The sequence below is a fragment of the Amblyraja radiata genome, chromosome 26 (genome assembly GCF_010909765.2).
Source record: "Amblyraja radiata isolate CabotCenter1 chromosome 26, sAmbRad1.1.pri, whole genome shotgun sequence".
Lineage (NCBI taxonomy): Eukaryota > Metazoa > Chordata > Chondrichthyes > Rajiformes > Rajidae > Amblyraja > Amblyraja radiata.
Window position 1 is genome coordinate 35,135,172 of NC_045981.1, and position 14,641 is coordinate 35,149,812.

Sequence of the window (14,641 nt, forward strand, 5' to 3'; positions counted from 1 at the left end):
CCACTATTATTCAGACCATCAACAAACACAGTTTCCATATCAATGTGATATTTTCCCAAATATTTACGATAACTAGACACAAAATGCTGGAGTAAAGCAGCGGGACAGGCAGCATCTCTGGATAGAAGGAATGGTTGACGTGTCGGATCGAGACCCTTCAGGACGAGTCTGAAGAAGGGTCTCAACCCGAAACGTCACCCATTCCTTCTATCCAGAGATGCTGCCTATCCCGCTGAGTTACTCCAGCATTTTGCGTCTATCTTCGGTGTGAATCAGCATCTGCATTCAAGATAACAAATTGTTTTGTGGCTAGGATTTTTACAACTAAAGATTGCCAAGATAAATCTAACAAAAATATTAAACAATTCAGCTTTGAAATTATCAAAGGAAAACACCACATAGTTCCAAATAAATATTGTTCCCATGTTCAATTTTCATTAGAGGGCACACACATCATAATAATTAGAATTAATCAAAAGCTTTCAGTTTAGATGTAAAAACAGCACATTTTCATAAAGTTCACATTTAGACTCTTCCTATTGATATGCCCAACTATTTTAAATAAGTGGATTTCAAAAATGTTAAACACTTGAAAATGTGTGACAATTTATTTATGTGGAATGAACCAACAAAACAAATTTTACTTGCACGCAATACAAGCTTAACCTGCTGATAATGTTTCCTTAGATGGACACAAAAAGCTAGAGTAACTCAGCAGATCAGATAGCATCTCTGGAGAAAAGGAATAGGCGACGTTTTGGGTCAAGTCATCACCTATTCCTTTTCTCCAGAGATGCTGTCTGACCCACTGAGTTACTCCAGCTTTTTGACTACCTTCATTTTAAACCAGCACCTGCAGTTCCTTCCTACACAATAATGCTTCCTTGATATTTTCCTTTAGCCCAAAGAATAACATTAGATGCTTTAAAGTACCTTTTGGCGTTCGTCCTTGATAATCGATGTGACATGTAAGTGAGGGTTCTGTGCAAAAAGATGGGCTGAAAAACAAAAAGGACTCATCAGAATAGCCCCCAAAACATCCCCTCTGTAATGGGATGACAAATAACTTGCATTTCTGGTGTTTGCAATATATACAAATTTAAATGATAGCATATGAAAAAAGTAATGATCATTTACAGCACATTAGGTTAAGTAGTGAAATCAACTATAATCATTTCATGTGGAGAATTGTCATGTTGATCAGGCTCATTTTACCAAAACTGTGCTCCCTCTACCAGGTCACAATTCCACCTCTCATGTGAAGGGAATAACAGGTTTATTTATTTTATGAAACTTACCGCTATGAGGTTCCTGGTTCGGAGAAATCTGTAAATTTGTGTCGGCTCTGGGAAAATGAAAGTGAATGAATTTGTGTCACAGTCTCATCCAACAAACCCCAGCCCCGTACCCCCCCCCCCCCCCTCCTTCCCCCCTTTCCCATCCTTTTCACAAGTCAATGGGGAATTCAGGAAGCATTCAGACAACACATGATGGAGCAAATTTCAAAAGTAGGGGCCATACCTCCAACATACAAGCTTAAATATTTCTTGTATATCCAAGATAGACACAAAAAGCTGAAATAACTCAGCGGGACAGGCAGCATCTCTGGAGATAAGGAATGGTTGACGTTTTGGGTCGAGACCCTTCTTCAGACATGTCAGGGGAGAGGGAGGTACATAGATAAGGAAGTGTAAAGTGTGAAAATGTGTATATCTAATGTACATACGGGAAGAACAATTACTTTGTCAAATTAACAATGTTGTTTCACAACTGTTGAGTATGTCAGATGAGTTTGGTAGGATCAATGGTGTTAATGGGGGTATGTTAAAGAACATAACCATGTAACATGCCCACCCCCTCTGTCCAAGTACCATCCCCTTAAACCTCCTCCCCTCTGCACCACCACCCCCATCATCAGCCACCACCCACCCTCTCTTCATCCCGCTCCATCACCGCCTTCTACCCCCTCCACTTTTCACCACCACTAACCCTCCCCTCCTAATTGCCACCCCCATCATCATCTCTCTCTCTCTCGTCCCCACTGGCACCCCCTCCATCTTCCCCTTTCCCACCCCTCCACAACAACCACCCCCATCATCAGAACCTTCACCACTCTTCAACCCCTCCCCGCAAACTTACTCGCGCCCAGATCTTTTGTGCCAATTCAACTCAGCAAGTGCAAACAATAAAACCATCACCGGTGTGTTTAATGGCTGAGGGTACCCTCCTCCTCCTCCCCGCTGAAGCTCACCCGGCCTCTCATCGCCCTGCAGGTGTTATTATTTACCCCCATCGCCCCCCATGTATTAAGCGGGACGGATCACCAGCCCGGGGAGCGCGGCCTAGTCGAGGTGGGATCCTGGGCCACGATGAGGGCGGGATGCCGGTGACAGGAGGAGGAGGAGGGCAAGATCTCGGCCCGCCAGCCCGCCCGCCCCTGAGTCGCGGCCGCTTCCCTGCCCGAGCGGCGGGCTTGATTGAACTTACTCTCGAAGGCCTGCAGGAAAAGCTCGTGGTCGGCCTGGATCTGGTCGATCTTGGGCTTCTTGACTGCGTTCTTGCCGCCGCTGTGTTTGTGGGGAGCCATGGTCGGACGTAAGGAAGGGAGGGAGAGGGAGAGGGGAGGGGGAGGGGGAAAGTTTTCCCTCACGGTGGTGGCGAAGAAAATCTTCCCGTCCCCAAACTCCCAGTGTAAAAGCACCGCCGGGCTCAACCTAACCTGAGCGACGGAAGTCCCGCCCCTCCAACCATCCGCCACCCTCCCATTGGTCCGCATCCCGCGGCCGCCGGCGTCTCCCCGCCGGCGATTGGTCGCCAACGCCGTCACTCAGGCGCGACTTCCGCTAGCAGGGTTGGTTGCGCGCGCGCGAAGGGCTTTTTTTTTGCCGCTCGCTCCTCTTGAACCGTTTTCGCGGGAAGCGCGCGCGGTGCAGGATGGGCGGGAAGGAGGCGGGGCCGGCGCCGGGAGGACCGGAAGTAGGCAGGCGACGTCAATGTATCACGTCTGCAGCATCTCCAATTCAATTCAAGGGTGTTTTAATAATAATAATTTATTTGTCATTCGAATTGTCTATTGTCGAACTTATAAGTATACATTTGAGCGAGGTTGAGGTGCATAGTGGCTGATATTGATGTAAGGTGCCAGTGCAGCGTGTGTGTTTTAGGTGAGATGTATGTGTGGGGGTGGGTTGGCGAGCAGCAGGTGCAAGGCAAAGATTGGTGCAAGGTGCTCATCATTCTAACAGCCAGGGGGAAGAAGCTGTTACACATCCTGGTGGTGCTGGCCTTGATGCTCCGGTACCTCATGCCGGACGGCAGAGGGGCAAAGAGTCCCATGTGAGGGGTGGGAGGAGTCCTTTATAATGTTGGAGGCTTTTCGGAGGCATCTTTTGTTGAAAATGTCCAGAATGGGTGGGAGATGATGTTCTCTGCTGTCCTGACTAATCGCTGGGGTGGAAGATTGCAACCAAAGATCTTATAGCGGAGCGGGGAGAGGATTGCAACCTTCACGTGGTCTGCCCTGTTTCTACGAATGCAATCAACCCGGCGTGCACAATCAAATAAGATCAAATAGAAGAAGGTGTCCTACAACTTTAGGCTGTGCACGCCATACGCAAGAAGAAGACTAATCGTTGCAGGGTCTTCCTGCCTGATGCGGTGCAGTTCCCGTACCAGGCGGTGATACAGCTGGTCATCATGATGCTCTCTATGGTACCTCTGTAGAACATAGAGAGGATGGGTGGGGGAAGCCTTGCTAGTTTCAGTCTAAACTCTCTGTTTAGGAGTTACTCCAGCTTGTTGTGTTTTACGTTTAAGAAAGAACAGCAGATGCTGGAAAAACCAGAGGTAGACAAAAATGCTGGAGAAACTCAGCGGGTGAGCTTCGAACGTCACCTATTCCTTCACTCCATAGATGCTGCCTCACCCGCTATGTTTCTCCAGCACTTTTGTCCCACCCCCACATCAGTCTGAAGAAAACTCGACCCGAAACGTCACCTATTCCTTCGCTCCATAGATGCTGCCTCACCCACTGAGTTTCTCCAGCATTTTTGTCTACCTTCGATTGTTACTTCCAACAGCAGCAGCATGACAGGTTTGTAAACACAGTGCTCAAATAGATAACAAAAATAAACAAAAGAAAAGTTCAAAATGTAAAAATGTGTGAGAAGGAACTGCAGATGCTGGTTTACACCAAAGTGTTCGAGGGAAACAGGTGCAGGAGTAGGTCATTCGGCCCTTTGAGCCAGCACCACCATTCAAGATGATCATGGCTGATCATCTAAAATCAGTACCCTGTTCCTGCTTTTCCCCATATCCCTTGATTCTTTTAGCCCTAAGAGCTCATTCTAACTAACTCTCTCTTGAAAGGAGAGGGAACTGCATCACACTCAATTCTACCCACCGCAGTCTTCACCCAACCTTAACAAAGAACCACAGATACCGGTTAATACACAAAAGGACATAAAATGTTGGAGTAACTCAGCGGGTCAGGCAGCAACTCTGGATAGAAGGAATGGATGACATTTCAGGTCGAGACCCTTCTTCTGACTGAGAGTCAAGGGAGATGTGGACATTGAGATATGGAACAGTCGGGTGTGAAAACAGATTAAATGGGACAATCATCAAGGAAAATGTAGAATGGTTCATTGCTAGCTGAGGGGAAGTTGATAACGAGGCATACAGCCAGTAAAATTAATCAGGAGGACAGTGAAACTAATCAGAAAACTAGTGTGGGGCAGACAATAGACAATAGGTGCAGGAGTAGGCCATTCGGCCCTTAGAGCCAGCACCATCATTCAATGTGATCATGACAATAGACAATATGTGCAGGAGTAGGGCATTTGGCCCTTCAAGCCAGCACCACCATTCAATGTGATCATGGCTGCTCATCCACAATCAGTACCCCGTTCCTGCCTTCTCCCCATATCCCTTGACTCCGCTATCTTTAAGAGCCCTATCTAGCTCTCTCTTGAAAGCATCCAGAGAACCTGCCTCCACCGCCCTCTGAGGCAGAGAATTCCTCACCACTCTTTGTGAGAAAAAATGTTTCCTCGTCTCTGTTCTAAATGGTCTACGCCTTATTCTCAAACTGTGGCCACTAGTTCTGGACTCCCCCAACATCGGGAACATGTTTCCTGCCTTTAGTGTGTCCAAGCCCTTAACAATCTTTTATGTTTCAATGAGATGCCCTCTCATCCTTCTAAACTCCAGAGTGTACAAGCCCAGCTGCTCAATTCTCCCAGCATATAACAGTCCCGCCATCCCGGGAATTAACCTTGTAAACCTACGCTGCACTCCCTCAATAGCAAGAATGTCCTTCCTCAAATTAGGGGACCAAAACTGCACACAATACTCCAGGTGTGGTCTCACTAAGGCTCTGTACAACTGCAGAAGGACCTCTTTGCTCCCATGGCTGATCATCCCCAATCAGTACCCCGTTCCTGCCTTCTCCCCATATCCCTTGACCCTGCTATCTTTAAGAGCCCTATCTAGCTCTATCTTGAAAGTATCCAGAATACCGGCCTCCACCAATGGAATGAAGGAGAGAGAGGTAAAGCAAGGATTATTTGAAATTAGAGAAATCAGTATTCATACCTCTGGATTGTAAGCTGCCCAAGCTAAATATGATGCTGTTCCTCCAATTTGCTTTGGGCCTCACCGGGACGCAGGCCCCATGTATCAAGTCTGCATCATCTCCATTCAATTCAAGTGTATTCTATTGTCAAATGTCCCAAAACGGAACAGTGAAATTATTACTTCCAGCATAACATGTTTGTGGACACAGTACTTAATAGCTAATATAATAAACAAAAAACAAAAAACAAAAAAAATACCCATTGTGATGCTAACCTAAAGTACCAAGTGCAACCAGAGAGTTCACCAGCACGTTTTCGAAATGAATTCAAAATTAAAGATTTTATCACCTTAGATGACAGAGTAAACCTGCTACGCCCACTATGCTGTCCAAATGTGGGAAACTTGCACAGAAAAACAACGTGCTGGAGGAAAAAAAGACACAGCTAAAATCATGAGCGGCATAGATACACTGCAAGGGCCAGGAAGCAAGCGGATAAGATCATCTCTGGCCCCTCTCACCCTGGCCACAAACTCATTGAATCACTTCCCTCTGTAAGGCGAAAGCTGCCACAGCCAGACATAAAAACAGCTTTTTTCCACGAGTAGTAGCTCTACTCAATAATCAAATATCTGTAGCCTCGTGCTCTGGTATTTTATTTAATTCACATGTTAAATCAATAATGTTTTATTATTAATGTTTAATGTTTTATGTGTCATTCCTAACTGTCACTATATGTCGGTGTCACTTGCGGCCCCACTCCTTATATGTGAATACTTGGCCAATAAACTTCTTAATTAATTCATTCATTCATTCATTCATTCATTCATTCATTCATAAGTTGATTGTCAGTCTTCTTCCCCAGAGTAAATTAGTCTCAAACTAGAGGTTTAAGGTGAGCAGGGAACGTTTTAACGAGGAACTGAGAAACAACTTTTTCATATCTGGTGGGTATGTGAGACGGGCTGCCAGAGAAAGTGATAGAGGTAGGTACAATTACAACCTTTAAGTAGTTGGCCAGGTTCATGAATAAGAAAGGTATGGAGGAATATTGAACAGATGCAGGCCAATAGGTCGAGCACTAAAAGGCAACTTGGTTGGCAAGGGCGGGTTTGGACAAACGGTCTGCCTCCATGGTGTATAACTATGATTACATTTATTTTTCCTTCCAAAAACTATCCATGCCTTTGCCCATTGCCCCTTTGTGGCCATTTGACTGCATTCCAATAAAAGGTCTTGGGATATGCGAATGAAAATGCTAATAATACAAGTGATATTAATGTACATGTTCTGGTGACAGGTCACTCATTCGTGTAGAGTGCCTTGGAATATGAAATGGAAAATTCAGCAAATACTTGTTTTGATAAGAGGTTATCGCCTGACCTGCTGAGTAGTGCTAGTATTCTCTGTATATTTCAACTTTCCAGAATCTGTGATATTTGTCTTTTGGAAGAGCTTTGGGATGTACTTCCACGTAAGGGATAACAATTAAGTGGAAGTTATGGTTGTTGTCTGATGAATGAGATCTGTGCAGCATCACACCAAAGGGAAAACCATATTTACTCAGATCTATTTCAATGTGGCTTATAATTGCAACATTTGACTCAGTGAGAACTGTGGGTGTCTATTGGGATAACCTTGTGGTTTGAATATTAATTTCTCTAACTTCAAGCAACCCCGGCATTCCCTCTCTCTCGATCCCTCCCCCACCCAAGTCGCACCAGCTTCTCGTTTTCACCCAACAGTGGCCTGTTTCCTTTATCATCGTTACTTTTTTTTGCATGTCCTTCATTCATTGTTCTTTATCTCTCTACATCAACGTCTATATCTCTCGTTTCCCTTTCCCCTGATTAGTCTGAAGAAGGGTCTCGACCCGAAACGTCACCCATTCCTTCTCTCCAGTGATGCTGCTTGTCCCCACTGAGTTAGTCTAACTTTTTGTCTATCCTTGTCCTTATAGTTGCATAATCTATTTCAGGACCTGACTACCTAATTTCATTAATACATTAATTTCATTAATACTTTAGTGACATTTTTGTGACATTAAAAACTCGAAAATTTGAAAATTTAATTTTTAACTTTTTAGAGATGCCGGTACCCTGTACTGATGCATTCGGTACATAAAAAGCACCATTCTCAAAATTAGCAGGCCATTTAGGACTGAAATGAGGGGAAATGTCTCCACTCAGAAGATGGTGATTTTTTGGAATTATCAGTGCTGTGACGTGCTCTGTTCCTGAATGAGATTTGACTGATTTCTAGACATCAGATGAATTGAGGGATACTGAGAGTGTCGAAGTAGATGCTGAAGTAGAAAATCTGCCATTAACCTTGAGCAGAGTAGGCTCGAGGGATCAAAGAGCTTACAACTGCACATGGTTCTTATCGACTTAGATTAGTCAGCAGAAGCTGGGGTTGTTCTTCTTGAAGCGAAGAAAGGCTGTGAAGAGATTTATTGGAGGAGTACAACATGATTCATTTCAAGAGGATGGGTGGAAGTAAGTGCATGCAGGAATTGTGGCAGCCCAGCCCATCACACAGATTGGAATCCCAACTATTGACTCCATCTACATTTGACGCTGCCTTAAGAATGTAACCAACAAAATCAAGGACCTTTCCCACCATGGCCTTATTCCATCTTCTTTCCACTCCTATTGGACAAAAGGTACAGAAGCTTGAAAGCGCACACCACCAGACTCGGGAACAGCTTCTTCCCCTATGTTATCTGGCATCTGAACAGTCTGATAATAAGTTCCCAATTTTCCAACCTATCTCATTGTGGACAAGTGATTTTTTTCTCCAGTTGGCCCCTATAAATTGCCTCGGTGCTGTATCTCTAAAGTTTAAACTAATCTAAGTTAAACTATATAATCTTTTCTTATGGTAGATAAAAATGTTGGAGAAACTCAGCGGGTGAGGCAGCATCTATGGAGCGAAGGAATAGGTGACGTTTCGGGTCGAGACCCTTCTTCAGACGGACAAATCTTTTCTTATGATGTTGGTAGAAAACGAAGTAGTAGCAGGAAACAAAGGAGAATTATTCTACTCTTTTTCTAAAATAATGTAATTATATCTTTTTTACCAACTTCAGCGAGCAGAAGGAGCCCACATTTAATGTTTCACCTGGACAACAGCACTTTCTCAGAGGTGAATCATCCGAGATTTTGTTTAAATAATTGTTCAAGTACCTGGGGGTGTGAGACTTGGACCCACATTTCTCTACATATCACCCACTGAGGAAACAATTCAACACACCATTTTTGTCGTTACCCATTCTGGAATTGTGGCATTTGCAAATTCCTACTGCCTACCTGATTTAAGCCTCTTGTAAGTGAATATATTTCTTGTCATCCTCCAGCTTTCCAGGTAACACAATGCAGGTCCTCCAGCTTTCCAAGTAACACAATGTCCTACCTTGGTAACGTGACTTGGGGCAATTGATTCTAATAAAGATTCTACACAAATGTGAATTGTCGTCACCAAACCCACCAACTGCAAAGATACTGGCACTTCAGACAAAACTAATTCACTCTGCTAAAGAGAGAAGTGGAGGATTTAAGGGCTGGTTAGGATAGAGGTTCAGAGCCTCTCTCCCAGTGTGGAAATATCAAATGCTAGAGAGCAAAGCTTTAAGGTGTTAGGGGAAAAGGTTAAAGAAGATGTACAAGGCATTGTTTTTTTCTACACAGAGGGTGGTGATCGCCTGGAACGTGCTGGTAGGGGAGATGGTGGAGGCAGGTACGAGCGTAGCGTTCAGGAGACTTTTGGACAGGCACATGGATATGGAGGGATATACAATATGTGCAGACAGATAAGAGTTGGTCTTGACATCATATTCGGCACAGATATTGTGGGCCGAAGGGCCTGTTCCTGTACTGTACTGTTCTATGTTATTGGGATTGTGTTTATTTTATAGTCATACTTTCTCTCTTTAAAGCTGTGTAAGAAGGAACTGCAGATGCTGGTTTACATCAAAGAGACGCAAAATGCTGGGGTAACTCAGCGGGGCAGGCAGCATCTCTGGAGAGAAGGAATGGGTGACGTTTTGGGCCACGTTATAGGTGTAGAATTAGGCCATTCGGCCCAATGAGACTACTGCGCCATTCAATCATGCTGATCTCTGCCTCCTAATCCCATTTGTCTTCCTTCTCCCCATAACCCTTGACACCTGTTCTAATCAAGAAGGGTCAAGACTTTGTCAGACTGGGAGTCGGGTTTAAAGCTAAAGATAGACACAAAAAGCAGGAGTAACTCAGCGAGACAGGCAGCAACTCTGGAGAGAAGGAATGGGTGACGTTTCGGATCGAGACCCTTCTTACACAAAGGTTTAAGGCTGTTGGGTTGGCAGTTATATTTGGTCAGACACTTTTCCAGCTGACAGAAAGATCGAGGGAGGGTCCTGGGAACCGTGGGAGGGAGGTGTAAGCGGAGGTGGGTGTGAGGAGGTGAAATAAAGCCCGGGTAGATGCAAACGTTTGGAGACAATGGCAGCAGGAGCTGCAGACATGAGGAGGATGCGGCGTCGCTATGGAGACGGACCAGGCCGCTGGCTGCCGTGACGCGGCCGGAAGTGCCCGGCCCGGCGGAAGTGGGCGGTGGCGGGGCAGACCAAAGATTATAGAGCAGAACTCCTCCAGGATCTTTGGGGCAGACGGGGCCGGCGCCATGATCCCCAGTGAGGACGCGGCCGTCCGCAAGCGGGACATCGAGGAGAGGCTGCGGCAGGTGCGGCCGGCTGGGCGCTGTGGGACCGTGGGTGGGAGGGAGGCCTAGGCGGCGGTGGGTGTGGGGAGGTCGGTGGGGAATAGTGAGGGAAGCGGGACTGGTGAGGATATGGGGTGGTGAGAGTGAGCAGGGAGAGAGGGAGGGGAGAGGGTGTCCAGTGGGTGGGGGTGACCAGTGGGTGGGGGTGACCAGTGGGTGGGTGGGGGTGACCAGAGAGGAGAGGGTGACCAGTGGGTGGGAGGGAGGGTTGACCAGTGGGTGGGAGGGGGTGACCAGAGGGAGAGAGGGGAGGGGTGAGCAGTGGGTGGGAGGGGAGGAGAGGGAGGGAGGGAGGAGATACAAGGGAGGGGTGGGGTAGTGTATTGCAGAAGAGGAGAGGAGGGGGAACCGGTGAGGAGAGGCAGGAAGGCCACACTCTCATTTCACTTCTGCCGTGGGGGGGGGGGGGGGGGGTGAATACTATATTGTTCATGTTCAGGAGCAGCTTCTTCCCTACAAACACCACAGACTCCCAATAAGCTCCAAACTACATAGACATTGCGCCATTCTCCTGGACCACCTATATTAAAGCAACCAGCCAAGCAAACACAACAAGCCTTAGATGGCTTAGGAAGTTCGGCATGTCCCCTACAACTCACTAACTTCTACAGATGCGCCGTAGAAAGCTAGATATCAGGATGCATCGCCGCACGGTTTGGGAACAGCTCCATCCAAGACCGTGAGAAATTGTGGACGCAGCCCACATCATGACACAAACCAACCTCCCATTCACTCAATTTATACTCGGCAAGGCCAGCAGCATAATCAAGGACCAGTCTCACCCCAGTCACTCCCTCTTCTCCCCTCTCCCATCGGGCATAAGATATAGAGGTGTGAAAATGCACACCTTTAGATTCAGGGACAGTTTCTTCCCAGTTGTTATCAGGCAACTGAACCACAACCAGAGAGCATTGCTGAACTACTACATCATTGGAGACCCTCGGACTATCTTTGATAAGATTTTACTGGCTTTATCTTGCACAAAACATTATTCCCTTGTCATATATCTGTACACTGTGAATGGCTCGATTGTAATCATATATTGTCTCTCTGCTCACTTGTCTGCACGCAACAAAAGCTTTTCACTCTACCTTGGTACACGTGACAAAAAAAATATTGTTTGAGATATATTATATGTATATAATATATAGGTTAAGTAGGCTGGAACTCTACTCTTTGGAGTTTAGAAGAATGAGAGGCGATCTCATTGAAACATATAAGATCGTGAGGGGCCTTGATCGGGTGGATGCACTGAGGATGTTCCCAATGATCGGGGAAACTAGAACTAGGGGACATAGTCGCAGAATAAGGGGGGGCTCTTTTAAAACTGAGATGAGGAAGAACTTCTTCACCCAGAGGGTGGTTAATTTATGGAATTCACTGCCCCAGGGAGCAGTGGAAGCAGAAACGTTAAATATATTTAAATCTAAAATAGATGGTTTTTTAGCTGCCAAGGGGATAAGGGGCTACGGGGAGAGGGCAGGGATATGGACCTAGGTATGGTTAGTATAGTAAGACCTGAGTGATCTCCTGGACAAGTGTCGATCGCCTGGATTGGGGTCGGAGAGGAATTTCCCGGATTTTTTTCCCGAATTGGACCTGGGTTTTTATCCGTTTTTTTGCCTCCCCCAGGAGATCACGCGGTTCTTGGGGTGGAGAGGGGTGATAGCGGTATAAAGGGGAGGGTAGTGTCTTGTGTTCTGTGTCTTGTGTCTACTGTTTGTGGGTAAGTGGGTCTGTTTAGTGTTCAGCCATGAGCGAATGGCGGTGCGGGCTCGACGGACCTGGTGGTCTACTCTCGCACCTACTTTCTATGTTTCTATGTTTCTATAATAACTAGTTGGGGAGGTAACTAGTAGGGGTGGGGGTTGAGGTTCTGGGGCTGGTGTATGGGGGAGCTCTGTGTTACCATATTGGGAAAACCCTTGTTGAGACCCTTCTGTAACCAGGGTTCAGGGTAAAACGTGCTTGTATTTCATTGTTGACTTTGTCGTCATGTGGACAAATATGGTGAGGTACAGATACAATGCAAATCTTGTTTGCAGCAGCATCATGGACTCAGACACACACAATAAAAAAAATATACATAAGCCATACATAATTCTGCAAGACAGTAAAAACAACAAAAAACTAGGCATTAGTACAATTAGAAAAACCCCCATTTTTTGTCCATTATAATTTGAAATGTCATTTGCTGTTGGCTATAAATCATTGGGCAGTGATGTCCCAAACTTCAGAGATGATGAATTCCTCAGCTCAGATGCCAGCCTGTGTTGGGCTGGTGGACTTCACCTGATGGCTTTGAACAATTGACCCTTTATTTATGTTCTGTTGTTTTCTCCAATGCAGCTTATCGCTTGGTTCAGACTCTGTCCACAGAGCAATGTCTGGGGCTATACCGGGTCGGTGAGGGTGGGGAAGGAGAAATGGCCAGAATGGGTCCTAGTGTCTAAAGAGCATCACTTCACTAAAAAACATTCATAATCTGAGGTACTGACTGCGAAGTATTTGTTTATCGTTAAATAAATCAAGAGACCAGAGGGTTTTTTTTTTGTCATATGTCATCAAACAGAACAATTAAGTTTTAGATAGACACAAAAAGCGAGAGTAACTCAGCGGGACAGGCAGCAGCTCTGGAGAGAAGGAATGGGTGACGTTTCAAGTCGAGACCCTTCAGTCTGAAGAAGGGTCTCGACCCGAAACATCACCTATTCCTTCTCTCCAGAGCTGCTGCCTGTCCTGCTGAGTTACTCAAGCTTTTTGTGTCTATCTTTGGTTTAAACCAGTATCTGCAGTTCCTTCCTACACAATGAAATTCTTACTTGCAGCAACACAACAGAACTGGGATAATTAATCAAACAAATATTTGCTTGTTTATCCCAGTTCCTCTCTGGTCTGATTTTTCTCCTTTTGGCTTTAGGCCAGTAATCTCTGTGCCAGAGCTCCCAGTTTGGAGATCTCTCAATCATTCGTTGCAGGAGGATTTCAGAAGCTGAGAACGAGAGACTGCTTCTCACCCTCTTCCCCATCCATTTTCACTGAGATGGGGTAGGTAGATGGTTGGAAGATCTTCCCCAAGGTAGGCACATCAAAAACAAACGGCACAGGTTTAACGTGGGTATAAAAACTCATAAAGGGCATTTAGGGTGGAAGTTTTTGTTCAGAGAGTTGCTGGTGTCTGGAACTCACTCCGAAGGAGGTGGTGAAACCGATCTAATGACTGTTTGAGACAGGCACTTAAAGAGGCAAAGCAAAGAAGGATATAGACCTAAAGTGGGCAAGAAGATGGATATGGTGGGCCAAAGGGCCTGTTCCTGTGCTGTATAACCCTGACCTTCCTAAACAGAAAGTAGCTGCTCTGTCAGTGGTTGCAAACTGATGGCTTTGTAGCTATTGGATGCAAAGTACTTGAGCGTCTTAATCATAAGATTCACATTTCCAATTTTGTTTAACAGGAACAAGAAACGTTGTCATTTATAAGAGAAAGCTTGGAAAAAAGTGACCAACTGACAAAAAACATGGTAAGCATTTCATTTGACTTGCAGTGAATATTTTGACCAGTGCAAATGATTACTGATTGAGGTTTTGATGGGGTACTTGTGCCAGGGAGAAGAAGGGTGTGAAAGCTATAGCATGGATTAGTTTTCATGCTGTGTACTCCATACATGGCTGTGCCATTTCACTGCACATCTCGTATGTGTATGTGTCGAATAAACTGACTTGACTTGACATTGCATGGGATGGTGCTGTGTACAAGAGTCGCGGATCTCGATTGAAATGCACAAGTAGCTGGCGGTCTTGACAAGGTGAAAGGGGGGAGGGGTGTAGATGTCCCACCTTTAGAACGAGGATCGACACAAAAAACTGGAGTAACTCAGAGGCTCAGGCAGCATCTCCGGAGAGAAGGAATTGGTGATGAGTCGGGTCGAAATCCTTCTTCAGACTGAGAATCAGGGGAGAAGGAGTCTCGAGATATGGAAGGAATAGGTGTGAAAACGATAGATCAAAGCAGATGATTTAAGAATAAGCGGTAAGGCATTTAGCACGTAGATGAGGAAATTTTTCACACAGTGTTGTAAGTGTGGAATTCTCTGCCTCAGAGGGCGGCTCTCTGGATACTTTCAAGAGAGAGCTTGATAGGGCTCTTAAAGATAGCAGAGTCAGGGGATATGGGGAGAAGGCAGGAACGGGGTACTGATTGGGGAGGATCAGCCATGATCACATTGAATGGCGGTGCTGGCTCGAAGTGCCGAATGGCCTACTCCTGCACCTATTGTCTATTGCCTGTAAGGAAATGTTCCT

General features: G+C 45.7%; 2 protein-coding genes across 15 annotated transcripts in view; one reads left to right on the forward strand and one right to left on the reverse strand.

The window, feature by feature from the left end:
* suz12 (SUZ12 polycomb repressive complex 2 subunit) overlaps positions 1-2,739 on the reverse strand; it is a 61,484-nt gene extending 58,745 nt beyond the window's left edge. The window contains exons 1-3 of the mRNA XM_033044662.1: positions 2,488-2,739; positions 1,299-1,345; positions 934-998 (exon numbers count right to left, since the gene is read on the reverse strand). Coding sequence (XP_032900553.1) covers positions 934-998; positions 1,299-1,345; positions 2,488-2,587 — 212 coding nt within the window. The 5' untranslated portion in view covers positions 2,588-2,739. The remainder of the gene's footprint in view (positions 1-933; positions 999-1,298; positions 1,346-2,487) is intronic.
* A 7,399-nt stretch (positions 2,740-10,138) lies between these two features.
* The window catches only part of exoc7 (exocyst complex component 7), a 41,864-nt gene continuing 37,361 nt past the window's right edge, over positions 10,139-14,641 (forward strand). For 13 of the 14 annotated variants that reach the window (XM_033044689.1, XM_033044677.1, XM_033044681.1 and 10 more), the window contains exons 1-2: positions 10,155-10,300; positions 13,795-13,860. In XM_033044689.1, coding sequence (XP_032900580.1) covers positions 10,241-10,300; positions 13,795-13,860 — 126 coding nt within the window. In that variant the 5' untranslated portion in view covers positions 10,155-10,240. Of the gene's footprint in view, positions 10,301-13,794; positions 13,861-14,641 lie in introns of all 14 variants that reach the window. The other variant, XM_033044688.1, reaches the window with a different exon arrangement.